Source organism: Chiloscyllium punctatum, chromosome 5 (assembly GCF_047496795.1).
Source record: "Chiloscyllium punctatum isolate Juve2018m chromosome 5, sChiPun1.3, whole genome shotgun sequence".
Taxonomy (NCBI): Eukaryota; Metazoa; Chordata; class Chondrichthyes; order Orectolobiformes; family Hemiscylliidae; genus Chiloscyllium; species Chiloscyllium punctatum.
The window spans coordinates 109,857,498-109,874,804 of NC_092743.1; the positions used below are offsets into that span (position 1 = coordinate 109,857,498).

The 17,307-nt window shown below is 38.8% G+C and overlaps 1 protein-coding gene across 1 annotated transcript in view; it reads right to left on the reverse strand.

Annotated features, from left to right (window-relative positions):
• avl9 (AVL9 homolog (S. cerevisiase)) overlaps positions 1–17,307 on the reverse strand; it is a 92,096-nt gene that overhangs the window by 40,646 nt on the left and 34,143 nt on the right. Inside the window, exons 7-12 of the mRNA XM_072571031.1 lie at positions 16,790–16,830; positions 13,962–14,000; positions 12,185–12,254; positions 11,050–11,594; positions 5,904–6,038; positions 47–266 (exon numbers count right to left, since the gene is read on the reverse strand). Coding sequence (XP_072427132.1) covers positions 47–266; positions 5,904–6,038; positions 11,050–11,594; positions 12,185–12,254; positions 13,962–14,000; positions 16,790–16,830 — 1,050 coding nt within the window. The remainder of the gene's footprint in view (positions 1–46; positions 267–5,903; positions 6,039–11,049; positions 11,595–12,184; positions 12,255–13,961; positions 14,001–16,789; positions 16,831–17,307) is intronic.

Consider the following 17,307-nt stretch of genomic DNA (forward strand, 5'->3'; position numbering starts at 1 on the left):
TGCACTTAGAACTGTGATTTTACCACATTCAAACATTACTTCTCACCTGGTTGCAAAGTAGTGGCAAGAAGGGAATGGATATAGAGTGAAAACTGTGCCCTGATCCATTCATCTCCTCCTTCCCAGCCAGTCCCATCGAGAAAGATATCATCCCTATTTTCAGTTACGTGTTTCACCAAAAAATCTGCGAACCGTAGGTCTGCTGTGGTGAGGTTCAACAACTTCCGTAGCTCTGGATCATGTGTCTGAATCACAGCTTCCTCAATCTATAAAAACACACAATTTATAACAGCTGCCATATTTCTGATTTCCAGCATGGAAATTTATGAAATATTCTTTTAAAGAATGATTGAAGGTAATGTTTGCTTGCCATCATGTTTGCAAAGCATTTGTTGCAACCAATATTATCCTTGTCAATATTTTAAAACTTAGATTTTCATTAAGCTTATTTGTTAAAAATATTAATAGCTACTGTGAGGCTTACATATGGCACTCTAAAACTTAATACGTTTTTCAGTTGGTTTTTCCTATCTAACATAGAATTGCCCATATATATTCCTGTAGATATTGATTCAGATCGTTAGCTTCAGTGTATGATCCTGGGGACTCTGCAGTTGGACTGCCACAGTGCCAGGTTACAATTAAAATGGGAATTGAGGTGGGCATCAAGATTAAAAGTGGGTAAAAAGTGCAGCAAGCAATAAAGGATGAAAAGGCTTCATTCATGAAAAAAATATGTTCTACTCTCATGTCTTGGTAAATGACATCAACTCTCAAAGGCACCTTAAAATTATTAAAGCAAAAAGCAAACAAACTGCAACTGATAAAAATCTAGTAGAATATACTAGAACCATAAACATGTCAGTTAACAGGTAAGAAGCCATAACTGGAACTGGGTGATAACACAACTGAGTAATTTATAAATAATGCCAGAACACAGACTGGGGGAGAGAAAGATCCAGAAATGAGAAGCCATGGAAACACTGATAAGAGATACATGTAGACAGATGATTAAATGTTTGAAATGTTTGATTAAATGTTCTCACAGATAAGGACGACTTTCTTCCACTCTCAGCTAAGTCCGTAGATGGATGTACACATGGATGCGGTTTCCGCAGACTCTGTTACGCCTGGGGCAGGTGATGGTCTTGGGAAGGGATGCAGGGGCATTGGTGTGTCAGCGCTCTCCTCACACTGTTTCCACCTGGCTTCCGTACATTTTCGACACTAAGTCTAAAGAAGCTTGATGTCTTCGTGGGTGTTCTTCCTCAACAGTCGTGGGCCAGTGATTCCCAGCTGTCAATGGGAATGCTGATCTTCACCAGTGAGGCTTTATGTGTATCCCTGAAGCACTTCTCTCCCATCTGGGGCTTGCCTGCCATTTCAGAACTGCGAGTAGAGTGCCTGTTTGGGGAGTCTTGTGTCGGTCATGCGAACATGCCCAGCCCTTCACAGCCGGTTAATGGTGGTCAGTGCCTCGATGTTGGGGACATTGGCCTAGTCCAGGATGCTGGCATTGGCGCATCTTTCTTCCCTGCGGATCCACAAAATCTTGCACAGGCAGTCCATATCTCAGTCATATAGGAGGGTGGGAATCATCACAGCTCTGTATACCATGAACTTGGTGTCAGATCTGATGTTGTTGTCCTTGAATGCCTTTTATCTCAGGCAGCCCAAGGCCAACATTCTCTAAGATCTCCCTGTGGACCTTGATGATCAGGCAAAGCCAGGACAGTTTGGTGGAGGATCTTTGTTTCAGATGTTCACAGTGAGACCCATGCTCTCATATGCCTCAGTACAGGTGCTAATAATAGTCTGGAGTTTGTCCTCCGAGACTGAACATATACATGTGTCACGCACATATTGCAACCAATGACACTGGTGGGGTCGACTTTGGTTTTGGTTCAAAGACGTTGGAGGCTGAATAATTGCAGCTGGTTCTGTAGGTTAGTTCCACTCTGATGGTGAGGCAAAGGATTGCAGCAAGGTAGATCAAGAACGCTGTTGGGGAAATGATGCAGCCTGGCTTGACACAGATCCAAACAGGGAATGGATCGATGGTGAAACCATTTATCACTACCATGACTGCCATGTCGCCATGGAGCAGGCAAAGAATGGTGATAAATTTCGTGGTGCAGCCAAAGTGGCAAAGGATGCTTGATAATGTTTCCCAGTTGATTGTTTCAACAGATATACAATAGGTCCATGTATACTGTTGCCCTAATTCCCTTTTTTTACGTTAATGGCAGTCTGTTAATCAGACCTGTATTCTCATTAAGCATCACAGATTTTTGTTTAAAGTTATTTCTGATTGGTCTGAAATAGGGCCATGTGACCTGAATGATAGTATTTCCGACTGGCTTCTCCCACTCCCGATACTCCCGAACTCTTGTTATTATCTAATTTAAATGTGGAACTCAAAGATTGTAAAAGTGTGGATCCCAATGATACAGAAGTCCTGAACTGGGGTATCATAATCATTTCATTAAAAATGAATACAATAGTACATGAATCTAGAAATTAGTTTGTTTCCTCTATGCCTCTGTCTGCCACCAGTCCTCACTGTAATCATGGCTGTTGCACCCTAACTCCCCTGTAGCTATTAATTTCTAGACTCACATTTTGAAAATCCAATAGTTTTGAGCTAATCAGCTTTCTCCTTTTGATTTTCAAGTTAAATGTGCCACAGAGTTCTTTTTATAAAGTGACTGAACTGAAGATTTAAGTTGAGGCTGTTCCTCCTGCTTCTCACCGATCCTCTCTGAATCCCTCACTTACAGTTTCAGGAGAGGGAAGCAGAGAGCTAAAGCATCTACAAAACTTCAACAGTGGCAGTGTGGGCACTCATGCACTATCAGAGTTCTCACTTTCAGAATCCTGGAGCTCAACTCTGAACAGAACCTGGATCTAATCCTTGAACGAGAATGTAGGATCAGGAAAGGGAACTGTGAGTGAGAGGACCAGTAAGGGAGTGGCAGAAGCTAAAGATTGAAAGATCAACAGCAAGGTAGTGAATTAGGGAATGGCAGAGGCAGCAAGTCAAAGGATCAGCAGTGGGAGGATGGATTGGAAAGCAGGAGAGACCGCAAGTTGTAAGTCCATGCAGCAACCAGGATGGTCACACAGTGGGACTGGTGGCAACCAGAAGTTATGGAGAAGAGGATTGTTAATGAACATGATTAGCAGCAAGTGGAAGTGAGAAAAAAGGTACCACATTTCAAAATCTACTTTATTAGAAAGTTATTTCATTTACCAGTGGAGGAATTTGGGAAATAAAATGCACTAATTTGTAGGACATAATGCTTTAATTTTTTTTCTGATGAGAAAGGCCCTAAAGAACCTAACTATAACTTTTACATTAGTGTTTGCGGAATAATCTGATTTGCTTAGAGTCATCTCTTACAGTCATGATTTTCAGGAATACAACTGAAACTTTAATGAGGACATCCTCACACGGTTGGGAGCACATTTAGGCAGAGGTGGGACTGAGAAAATAAAAGGACATATACAAGTCACTGATGTGAGATTAACGAAAGAGGACATGGATAGACTCATGAAAAGGAAATTGTGAAAAACAGGCATAGGGTCTCATGGCCCACAAAGTCATTCTCAGGTCAATGCAAACATCCAAGGACTGTTGAAAACTGCATTGAGTCACAGAGTTGTACAGCATGGAAACAGTCCCTTCAGTCCAACTCTCCATGCTGACCAGATATCCTAAACGGACCTAGTCTCATTTGCTAGGATATGGCCCATATCCCTCTAAACCCTTCCTATTCATGCACCCATCTAGTCACCTTTTTAATATTGTAGTTGTATCCACCACCACCACCTCCTCTGGCAGCTCATTCCATACAAGCACAACCCTCTGCGTGAAAAAGTTGCCCCTCAGGTCCCTTTTAGGTCTTTCCCCTCTCACCTTAAACCTTTTGTCTCTTATTTTTGGATTCTTCTATCGTGGGGAAAAGACCTTGGCTATCCGTGCCTCTCATGATTTTATAATCCTCTACAAGGTCAGTCCTCAGCTCTGAAGCTCCAGAGAAAATAGCCCCAGCCTATTTAGCCTGTCCCTATAGCTCAAAACCTCCAAACCTGGCAACGTCCTTGTATATCTTTTCTGAACCCTTTCAAGATTAAGAATATCTTTCCTATAGCAAGGAGACCATAACTGAATGCAGTATTCTAGAATTGACCTCACCAATGTCCTGTACAGTCATAACATGACATCCCAACTCCTATTTTCAATGCACTGACCAATGAAGCCAAACATCTTCTTCACCACCCTGTCTACCCAAGATTCCACTTCCAAAGAACTATAGACCTGTACTCCTAAGTCAAGGGTAATTCTATTCTGATATTCCAATGGAAGTTTTATCTGACAACTTACAGATCTATTTTAACTGGTTGACCATGTCAGGAGTACTTTTGGGACCTAGCTATATATGCAAATTAGTTGATGCACTTGCCTACCTAACAAAAGTTACTAATTTTCAAAAGCAATTCATTTTGAAGACTTGGAAAGTTCTACATAATTACGTGTTTCCTATCATAACAAAAAGGCCCAGACAAGGGAGAAGGGGAGTGATGATCAGCCACAAGTAGACTAAATGGCAGAGTAGAAAAGAGGAATATATGGTCTCTTCTTCCTATTTCTTACATTCTTATTAACAAGGCCTTGAAAAAGAAAACTGACAGCCTCTCACCTGGTTGCACATTTCACAAAGTAACAGCATTTCCATACATTTTTTTCTAGATAGCAGTAAAACATATACAATCGCACCTCGACATACGAATGACCCCGTTCATGAACAAATTGGTTTATGAATAGGATTGTACATAAAATTTTGCTTCAACGTACGTACGAAGTTCAAGGTAAGAACGAAGGTACGAACGCAAAAAGCCCGTGTGCGACCACATGGTTTAATTGTTCTGCTTTGCTACGCGCTTGTTGAACGCAAAAGCTCTCGGGCCCCGTGTGATCTCATTCAGTTCGTCTTTGGCGCGTGCGCTGTGAACAGCCGCCCAAGCATTCTTACGCTATCCAAACAATGGGAAAAATTGATTCGGTTCACGAAGCGGATCCTGGAACTGATTAAGTTCGTAAGTCGAGGCACTATTGTATATGGATGTAAAGAGCGAATGAATGAGGAAGAATATTTATTTACAATTCGTGGATGCTTGATGCAAACTGACCTTAAAAAAAGTTCTCAATCTCTATATTTCATATTGACAAAAATATTAAAAATCTATCACTGCATCTTGGCACTGGATTGAAACTAACCATTTACTGTACCAGGAACAAGGATCAATCTGTGAATAAGTTCTTTAATTTTAAATACTTAAAAGCTAGAACTTAATTGAAATTGCTGATCATTGACCAGTGAAACTAATAAGCTGACTAGAGTAGCATTTCATCACTTGGATTTTATCAAGCCATAAAGTAGTATTTGCAAATCCTCTACCTGTGGGGGACAAGGGCTCAGACATCCTGCAGGCAACAAAAACAAAATGGGAAATCATTCCTTTGCACCACAAAGGATCATGTGATCAAAACTGGCGTGTCAGTGGGAATTGAAAAAAGGTCCTGAAGCCGACTTCACAAGTACATGGATCCACAGGAAGCGAATCAGTGGATAACGAAGAGCAAGTAGGTATTAGGTGCTGGATTAACCAATATAAAGGCAGAACCACATGAAAACATATGATTGATTTTATCTAAACCTGAAGGATCTTCCAATTTACAGACGGCCACTGGCCTATCAACGTTTACTATATTCACTCCAGACTTTTACTGAACTGTTCTACTATTAAGGTAATGGTTCATTATTGTGCTGTTAGCCAGAAAGTCAATTTGCTGCATTTAAAGCCACAAACCAAATTACATTCCAGAATTCTGCACTTACATCAATAACTGCATCACTCAAGTGCTTCTGCTGGCGAAAAAGGATATTTGTTGCCCCAGCAACAAACCCACGGACAGTGACATCAGACAGAAGATGATGCTGCTGCAAAGCCATGTATGGTAAACAAAGATAACCCTGTAAGAAAACATAAATCATGTCAGTCATTGAATATTCTTTAGAAATTAGAATAACAATAGCAAGTAAATAAAAGGAAAGTAAATAAAAGGACTCTAACATAAGAAAGAGTGAATCTGATACAGAGATGTTCGACCATTAAGGGAATTAAGAGGTAAAGGAGGGTCAGAGAGAAAAGTAGAATCGAGACAAAATCAGATCAACCAAGATTTTATTAAACTGGAAACATGCTTGAGAATCCAAATGGCCTTCTTCTGCTCCTAATTTCGACGTTATACATATGCAGTTACAAAGTTGTATCCAATCAATTCAACTTCAATTTGTCTATTATGAAGGAAATAAACCACTGAATGAAGAAAGTGCAGCTGGACAGATTCCCCATCATTATATCTTTATGGTCTGCAACTAGTTGCAGATTACAGAACTTCCCCCTGAATCAAAAGAACCCTTAGTTTCCACTTATGCAAACTTTATAAGAGCACAAAGTGTTCCTGTTTTTAAGCTTCTAAAGGTAGGAGAGTATGTCTGTGCTGCCTCTCCACTGACTGTATGGAGATTGAAAAGAGTACCATTAAGGAAAAAGTTTAAGTGTAAATATTGACAAGAGAATTTTGAATCTAAAAGTATGAAGATGGCTACCCTTAACAGATTGGAAACACAAAGGCAGTGTTATTTTATATCCTTTACTTGAGATGATCGTAGTTAATTATAGTGTTGAATGAGACTCTGGTTCTGAACGAAATGAAATCAACTATAGCCAAGCATGTAAAAACAGCATAACTCAAGATAAAAGGTTTGTTATCAAAGCTGAACCCAACCTGCCAATCTCTTCCACAAAGCCTTTTTAAAACTTTGTTCAGGGAATGTAGGTGCTGCTGGGTGGCCAGTATTTATTGCCCATTGAGAAGGTAGTGGTGATCTGTCTTCTTGAATCACTACATTCTATTTGGTTTATGTGCACCAAATGGTATTAGGGAGGGACTTGCAAGGTTATGAACCAGAAACACTGAGGAAATAGCTTCATATTTCCAAGTCCGGATGGTGAGTGGTTTGGAGTGAACTTGCAAGTGGTAGTTTTCCCATATATCAGCTGCCCAGTAGTCATGGGTTGGAAGGTGCTGTTTAAGGAACCTTGGTAAATTTCTGCATTGTATCTTGTAGATGGTACACACTGCTGCTACTGAGCATTCGTGGAGGCATGAGTGAATGTTTGTGGACTTGGTGCCTGGATAATAGTAAGCTGTGAGGAGGATTCAGAGATGCTTCAGTGTGATTTGGACAAGCTTCCCACAAGCATGTGGGAACATGTATGGCAGACACAGTATAATGTGTATAAATGTGAGGTTATCCACTTTGGGAGCAAAAACAGGAAGGCAGATTCTCTGAATGGCTACAAATAGAGAGAGGGGAATATGCAATAATACCTGGGTGCCCTTGTTAAACAGTGAGTGAAGGTAAGTATCCAGGTGCAGCAGGTAATCGAGGGAAACGGTATGCTGCCCTTCATAGTGACAGGATTATGTATAGGAGCAAGGATGTCTTACTACAATTATACAGAATGTTGGTAAGACCACAGCTGGAATACAGTTCTTGCTCCAGAGTGCAGTAAAGGTATACCATACTGATTACTGGGATGGCAGGAAGATAAATTTGCTGGAATTCAGAAGACTGAAGAAGGATCTCATATAAACATATAAAATACTAAAAGCGCTCGGCAGGGTATGTGCAGGAAGAATGTTCCTGATGATAGGTGAGTCCAGAACCAGGTGTCACTGTCTAATGAAACAGGGTAACCATTTAGGACTGAAATGAGGACAAATTTCTTCACCCACAGAGTGATGAGCCTGTGGACTTTGCTTCCACAGAAAGCAGTGATGGCCAAAATAATTCATGATGTCAAGAATGAGTTGGTTATAGAAGTTGGTGCGAAAGAGATGAAAGTATAAGGGGGAGAAACAGAAACAGGTTTCTAAGTTGGATGATCAGTCATGATCATAATGAATGGTGGAACAAGCTCAAATGGCTGAATAGACTACTTTTTCCTATTTTCTATGTTTCAGCTCCTTGAGTGTTGTTGGAGCTGCTCTCACACTTCGGACTTTTGCCTTATAGATGGTGGACAGGCTTTGGGGCATCAATAAGTAAGTTACTCTCTACAGGATTCTTAGCCTCTGGCCTGCTCTTGGAGCCAAGGTTTTATATGGCTGGACCAGTTCAATTTGTGGTCAATGGTAACTCCCAGGATGTTGATATTTGGGGAGGATTCAGTGATGATAACGCCATTCAATATCAAGAGGTGATGTTGAAAATGGTCATTGCATGGCACTTATGGCATGAATGTTACTTAGTGCTTGTCAACCCAAGCCTGGATATTGTCAAGGTCTTATTACACATGGATTTGGACTGCTTCAGTATTGAGGAATGCAATCATATTGCATTGCACATTCATCAGTGAACATCCCCACTTCTGACCTTATGATGGAGGGATGATCATCGATGAAACAGCTGATGTGGTTTAGGCCTAGGACACTACCCTGAGGAACCTCTGCAGAGATCACCTTCGAGCTAAGACCTCCAACTATCACAACCATTTTCCTCCATGCTAAGTATGGAGAGTTTTCCCAAGTCCCATTGAATCTAGCTTTGCTAGGGCAGCTTGATGCCTCATTTGGTCAAGTGCAGTCACTCACTTCACAGTTGGAATTTAGCTCTTTTATCCATATTTGAACAAAGGCTGTAGCGAAGTCAGGAGCTGAATGGCCTTTGTGGAACACAAAATAAACATAGGTAAGCAGACTATTGCTAAATAGCATGATAACACATGATAGCATGATGTTGACACCATCCATCACTCTACTGCTGATCAAGAGTAGCCAAAAGAGGTGTAACTAGATATGTTTGGCTTATTCTGATTTTTGTATACAGAATTCTAATTGTAGGGATTCTAACATACCTGGGCAATTTTCCACATTTTCAAGCAGATGCCGATGTTGTACCTGCACTCTAAAAGCTTGGCCAGTGTTTGGCAAGTTCTGAGCATTTTGCTAGTCTGTTGTCAGGACCCACCATCTTTGCAGTATCCAGCATGTATAATTGTTTCTTGACATCATATAGAACAAAGTGAATTGGCTGAAGACTGGCTTTTGAGATACTGGGGACATCTGGAGAAGTTGAGATGGATTATTCCCTTGGCAGGCCTCCTCTGTCATTGAAACTGGGGATATTCTCTAGTGAATAGTTAAGTTGGTCACCACCATTCATGACTAGATGTTGCATACCCACTGAGCTTAGATCATTGGTTGTGGAATCATTTGGTCCTGTCTATCACTTGTTACTTATGCTGTTTGGCATGCAAGTAGTCTTGTTCTGTAGCTTCACCAGATTGACACATTTATAGGTTTGTCTGATTCTACTCCTGTCGTACCCTCCTGCACTCTTGATTGAACTTGGGTTAATCGTCTAGCTTGATGACAATAGTACAGTGGAAGAAATGCCATACCATGAGTTTGCAGATTGTGTTTAGAGTACAATTCTGGAGCTAATTACAACACATGGTGCCTCATGGACGCCCAATCTTGAGTTGATAAATGTGTCAGTATTCCACTTTGCACAATATAGTGCTATACAATTCTGAGGGTTTACACAATGAAGAGATGTCTTTGTCTCCAAGCAGTCTCTAGGTTATAAGTCCACCACAAAACCATGAAGGCAGCATATCTTCTTTATTCCCCACCCTGAATAACACAATGAATGCTATTTAAAATTTTCTCTCATCAGAATAATGTTGAGTTTTGAACCATCAGGGTGAAATTCTTAACTATTTTTAAGCAAAGAACTTGTATTTCTATGGTCCATTTAAGTTCTTTACAATCAAAACAGCTCATTTGAAAATTAGTTACTGTTGCAATGTTGGGTGTGGGAGCATCAAATCACATACAATATGCTCACACAAATAGCAACAGTTATTCAAAATAACCATGATAGGCCCACAGATGCTGGAAATCTAAAATAAAAAAGAAATGTCAGAAATTCTTAGGTCAGGCAGCTACCGTGGAAAGAGATGTAGAGTGTATAATAGTAGATAACCTTCCATCAGAATTACTATAATGGTTTAATCATGCTGGTTGTGATGTAACATTGATCAAGGCACACAGGAGAACTTAAAAAAATCTATTGTTCTTGAAATGTTGCCATGGGATCTTTCATATTTTGGAGTCAGACCATACAGATCTCAGTTTAACAAACATTCAGAGAAATGCACAATCTTAAATATGTACTCCCTGCACCATCAGACAAGTACGCAGTATGCTTTCAATGTACATAATGCACTGCCATGGCTTGTCAGGGTGTCCTGGCAGCAGCGACGTCCACCAGCTGACACACATGTGTGCACATACAAGCAAGCACGCACGCAGACACACATTCCAACATCATCACTTGGTCAAAATTCCTATCTAACAGGAACATTAGAGATCTTTAACCACACATATTACAGTGATTTGAAAAGGCAACCCATCAACTTCTCAAGGGAAATCAAAGGTCGACAATAAATGCTGGTCTTGCCGCTAACACTCTACCCTCAAAACAAACTCAAACATGATCACCTAAAAGGAAGCTTATGTTCATGAAAGACAAAATACAATCACTTAAAATTGTATTAGGAAATAGAGAAATACAAATATCAGCTTGTTTACCAAAATGTTCAATGAAGTACAATTATACAAGTATTTTGTTACAAAATTTTTGACGAACAAGCTAAGGTGCAGTTTTACCATATTTTAGCAAAACACTGCTAGATTGTTACACTTATGAAGAGATCTCATCTTGCATTTAGATAAATATTTAATTGAGGTTAATTAAATTGCACTTTTGGCCTCTAGGTTTAGAAAAATATTCAGAATAAGCCCATTTTAGTATTTAAGTCTATACAGTACTTCATTCAAAAATGACAACTTGCAGACATCTTCTTGAATTCCAATCAAAGTTAAAATGCAATATTTTTAGAAATTACCTTCGTGAAAATAGCTAAGGGCATTCCATATTGATCTTCCTCCAGTCCAGAAATTAGCCCTGGGACGATCACTGTTCGGCCTGTGTTAGCCTGTGGTTGCACTGTGATTGGCAAGGTTGGGGAAACTGAGGAATCTGATGTAAATGCTTCTTTTTTGTCAGAATTATCCTTTTCATCCAACACATCTTCCTTTACCCCATTATCAGCATCAAGAATGCTTGGATCCAAAGTTTCCCAGTCACTCTCTGATGAGTTGGATGAAATGTGCTGTGGCGGTCGCAACTGCCGCTGTTGTTTACTATCTGTATATTCCGACCTCTGTATATCTGAAAAGGTTACCACCTTTTCCATTATCTTCTCATGATGATCTCCTCCTGGATATTTTGCCTCTACACTGAATTCTGAAGCAGGGTTTGAAATGTCTGACACAGAAATGGAAACATAATCTTCAGCATTCAAACCGTGTTCTTGGAGTGCAACTTCTTCTGATGTGCTTTTTCGTGGTCTGTATTGCGATGAATCTGCTAGACCGTGATCTACCATTCCTACAACAATCATAAAAATACAGATTATTAGTTGAATAGAATCCAACTGAAAGGCTAAACCATTATCCAGAATTAGGAACCAAAATCAAAATTTGCAAATGAACCCAAATTGCAGAGAATAAGGTTTTGCATAGAGAAACTAAATATACTGGTAAAGCTTGGTAACTTAACTTCACCACAAAAATTAACCTTGGCTCAATGGCAACACTCAAGTCATGGAATCAAAAAAATCATGATCTGCTCTCCAGAGACTTGAGCATGTAATTCAGATTGACACTTCAGTTCAGCACTCAAGGCATGCTACAATGTCATAGGTGCCATCTTTTGCATGGAATGTTAAATCAAGGTTCCAACTGCGCTCTCAGTGGATCTCTGAAGAAGAATTGAGAAGTCCTCCTAGTTCCTCAACTAACATTACTAAAACTAGATGACCTGGTCATATCTAATCACTATTTTTGGGATATTGTAATGTGCAAAGTATTTGTCATGTTTCTCTACTTTTACTTCATTTCAAAAGTACTACATTGACTGCAATGTGTTTTGTAAGGTTCTGAGTTCACTTGTGATGGTGCAAATGTGTATGCGCCTACCTGGAAAAAGTGACAGAACAGTCATCAGGGTTCCAACCAGACGATTTACTGGTGACAAATAAAACAGAACCTGTAAAGATAGTTCTCATTTTATTATCATTCACATGATACAAGTTATACTTTTTCAAAACTTATTAACAATCCAAGTGTAGGAATTCTTTAAACTTTCAAGCAGATATTACAAGTTGAAAACCAGTAACTCTCACCTCCAACAAATGTGTGAAAGTGCTGAGTGCAGCAACAAAGTCAAATATATGGACTGCTGACATAAAGTCAATTAACTCCTTGTGTGTCGTTAATTTTATTCAAAGCTGTAACTCATAATATCCGGTAGTGCAAGATTTTGAACGTCAACTAAATAAAAACAGAAAATGCTAGAAATACTCAGCAGCTCAGACAGAAGCTATGGAGAGAACAGTTAATATTTCAGCTTAGCAACTTGAATTCTGATGAAATTCATTGATTTGAAACATTCGTGGGTTTTCTCTCCACAGATACTGCCCATCCTGCTGAGTATTTCCAGCATTTTGTGTTTTTAATTCAGATTTCTAACATCTAGAACATTCAGTTCTGAACATTTATGGATTTGATAAATTACTACGCAGCTAATGAAAGCACAGTGGATCTAGTATAAATATATTCAGAGAATAGTTTATTCAAACAAAAACCCAGCTTTCTTATTTTGTCTTGATGGCGTGATGGATGCAAATCTCATCTGACTGCTCTTTTACAGTTTAACAATTATTTTATTGTATTCATGCACTGCACACCTTTATTTCAAGATTCAAACCTTGTTGAAATTTTGGAATTCTGGTTTGAGATTTATGCACTATTTTCATAAATTGACTCACCAAACATCAAGCAATGTTGGTTTCATCAATTGCGTTATAACATCACTTCTTGCAGAGATAGTTTGTCAGGAAAGGAGTTGAGGCCACAACCTTATCAAATACCACAGTAAACTTGAGGAGCCAAATGGCTTGCTCCTGCACCTAATATGTATGTTTGTATGGGGAATGTGTTCCCACAATATTGTCAGGTAGGGAGTTCCAGGATTTTAACCCACAATCAAGTAATGTTGATTCATGTCCAAGTCAAACTTATGTCTTAATTGGAACTTGGAGAATTGGAAATAATGGTACCTATTGCCCTTTTCCTTCTGGACAAAAGAGGCTGAAATGTGACAGAAGGGTGGCTTGGTGATTTGTTACAGAGAATCCTTCTAGGTAGTGCAAACTGAAGCCACTGCTGACAGTGGTGGAGGGAGTAGAAGGTGGACACATGGGTACCATTCAAACAGGCTGATTTATCCTTGATGATGCTAAGCTCTTAGAGAGCTGTTGGATCCTATTCAGTCCTGACTTATACTTTGCGGGGATACAGAAGTTTTCATATGTCAAATCATGAGCCTCTCTCCAGCAAAGCCAGCCTTGAACCTCTTCTGCTAGCCACAGCATATTTGTTACTGGAACACTTCAGTTTCTGGTGACTGAAAAATGTTGACGGTGATGATAACACTACTGACACCAGCAACACTTATTTTTGGAAACACTCATTGCTTTACTGATGATATGTAGTATGACATTATATGATATACAACGTATGGCACAATCATCCCAAACCTGTATACTGATAGACACACATTTGCTTTATTATTGCAGTGTGTGAACTGCTTTGCAGCAGAAAGTAAATATACTAACACTTTAACACGAGTAATAAAAACAATCAAGCAAAATTTCTGACTATCAGCTAATTAGCTGTCATCAGGATTACTTACTTTTTTCTCCAAAAGAATTAATTTGAAGAGAATTACTGTCTGTAAAATAGAAATTAACAATTTTCATCAACCAACTATCAATCCATATCAGTACACTACCTCAAACATGTGCGCTTTAAATTTACATGCTAAGCTCTTATTGAAAGCCTTCTGAGAGTCCAAGTAACCACATCTACAGGCTACCCCTTATCAACTCTACCAGTTACAACCTTAAAAAATTCCAGTAGATTTGTCAAGCATTATATCTCATTCATAAATCCATGCTGACTCAGTCCAATTCTGACACTGTTTTCAAAGTGCTCTGCTATTAAATCTCTATAATGGATTCTAGTTTTTTCTCCACTATTGAAGACAGATTGAACAATCTATATTCCCTGTTTTCTCTCTACTTACTTAACTTAAATAATGGGGTAACAATGGCAAACCTCTATCTGGAAGAGCTGTTCCAGATTCTTGAAAGAAAACTGACTACATCCACAATTTCTAAGGCCACTTCCTTAAATACTCTTGGATGTAGATCATCGGTCCTTGGAGATTTAACCTCATCAATTTCTCCAACACCGTTTCCTTATTAATACTGATTTCCTTCAATACCTCCCTTTCACAGGATCCTGTGTTCCTCAAAGTTTTTGGGACATCATTTATGTCCTCCTTTGTGAAGACAGAACCAAATACACATTTAATTGCTACGCCATTTCTTTGTTGCCCCATTATAACTTCCCTTTTCTGACTGTTAGAGATCTACCTACATTACTGGACTTACTAGGACTTCCTACTTGCAGAGGTTCATCCTGATCAAATTTCTCTCATAAGACAATATTTTCATCCCAGAAATCATCAGATGAATTTTCTCTGAACTGCTATGAACGCAATTACATTCTTTCTTAAGTTAGGAGACCAAAACTGTACACAGTACTCTGGATGTAGACTAAGAACCAGTTCAGCTGCAGCAACACTTCCTTAATTTCACACTTAATTCCTCTTGTGGTAAACAGCAACATTACATTTTCCTTCCTATTCACCTCATTTGCACCCGCATTTCAATCTTTTATCATTCATGCACCTGCACATCCAGGTTCCTCTGTGTCATTCAGTTCTGCAGTGTGTCTCCAGTAGGTTGTAGCTTCATAATCCTGCACCCTTGGGACCGGGCCTTTACCAGACCAGAGAATTTGCTGAATCATGTGAGGTCACCTGTCAGAGTCAGCGATCAAGGGAGTTTTTAAACCATTCCCTTCTGTACTTCCATTCTTCTTCTATTATCCTAATGGTACTGACTTATATAAAGGCATTTCCCTGTGCGAACTGATGGGTGACCTTCGATTTATGGTAGCGCATTTACACAGGCACTTGTCGAAAGCTGGTGACCAGTCTTCTTTGTTTGTTTTCTTATGTAAATCAGGCAGCTTGATTTGCTTAACATATTTTGGTTTTGCTTTCATGAGTTTCACTTGCGTTATGTATACAGACATTATCTTTTGTAGGTGCCAGAACACAGAGGTTGCCAGACCAGAGGGTGCTAAGTTAGGGAGGTACAACCTGTACTGAAATTTTCTTATTCCAGTGACCGGGGTGCTCACTTAACCTATCTAAATTTTTTTCTTGACTCTTTATGTTCTCTTGATAAGTTATTTTCCAAACCATCTTTGTGCCATCAGCAAATTTAACTACCAATATGTTTGGTTCCTTCATCCAAGCCTCTAAATGTTTAATTGAAGAAAACTTTAGCTCATCTAAAACTGTTTGTTAGACATCACTGTGGGGCTCCAATGGTAACAATGTAGGAGTGAAAGAAAATCTACTCGCTAATAATAAATAGGCAGAAGTGTCACCAGAGATGGGTAACCTCAGTCAGCCAGACAACAGTGAAAAAGGGTGGATTTAGAAGATTAGTCCTTTTGGAACAATTAATATTTCAAAAATCATGAATGTACAAATTTGCTCTTCATGACAAGTTTAGGGAAAATAAAAGGCTACAGATAATGTCCAGACTCTCTTCTGCAAATTAATTCTGATCAATTAGCAATTTTCAATATTGAAACGTATGCTTGACTTTTATTAGCGAGACATCTGATGTAGAATATTTTTTGCCTGACTGAAGAACTAATTATGGTCAAATCTCATTATCTTTAGCATCATTGTGTACTTTAACATTGAGAGAGAGAGAGAGAGAGAGAGACACACACACATATGTATATTTATAAATATACTAAGAGAGAGAGAAAAGCGATAATTAGGTAAGGCAGTTGAAAGCAGAATAGAAATGGTAGGCTTTGAGAAATTTTCTGAGGCAGTAATGTGGAAAGAATTAGACTTAAGCTTAAGATTTTTAAACTCAAAGTCCTTGAAAGCTATAACTGGTGCAAACATTGAGTTGAAACAAGAGACCACGTGGAAGCTTAGAATAAGGAGGTGGAAAGTGCTGGGACATAAGATTAATAAGGGTTGTACCAAGGTAGGAGAGTATAGGAGTTGGGATTTAAGAATTAAAGTATATATTCCCAAACTGACAGGCTGAAGTCAATATCGCAAGTAAGAACGTGGAGATTGTGTGCAGAAAAGTCAGAGACTGGGAATTGTCTTATATTTAGAATACTACATCAGAATGTCTTAAAAGTAATTGTTAACAGTTCATATAAATTGTCCAAAAGTAGGAACCTACATTTTGGAACACAAAAAAAATTCAGAATTAATGCCATTTATAATTCATACATTTAAACATCTAGCTACTGTTACATTTTCCATTATGTCAAGATTAAAACAGTTTCAAGAGTAAAACAAAAGCAAACTAAATCAATGGAGAAATTGTTGCTATTGAACTACTGTACCTTATGCCTGAAATGGAGAATCAGATCCCGTGGAGACAGACCTAAAAACAGAGTCCCAATTTATATGAAATGACAATATAACTGTTAATCCTTCCTAAATAATAGCATAATTGCGATAAAAATTAACAAGTACTAAAACTAAACTCACTATACTTCTTCCTATTCTTTTGACAAGTAGAAAACTTGCCATCTGTCTTCTTCAATGGATACTAGACTTGATGAAGAATCATAGAATGATATTGCACAAAGGAAGTATTCAGTTCATTATACTCTACAGGCTTTTTGAAAGAGCCACTCCCTTGTCCTTTTCTAATTAAGCAACATGTTTTTTCTTTTGAACATATATTCAAATTTAATCAGCTTCCATTATCTTTCAGGCATTGAATGTAATATCACAATATTACAATGTAAAAAAAAATCCTCATCTTCTTTCTGAGTCCTCCATCATTGGTTGCAGTCTTGTAAATTTCCGATGCATCCTCCCTGGGACTTCCAATAAATTACAACACAGAATAAAT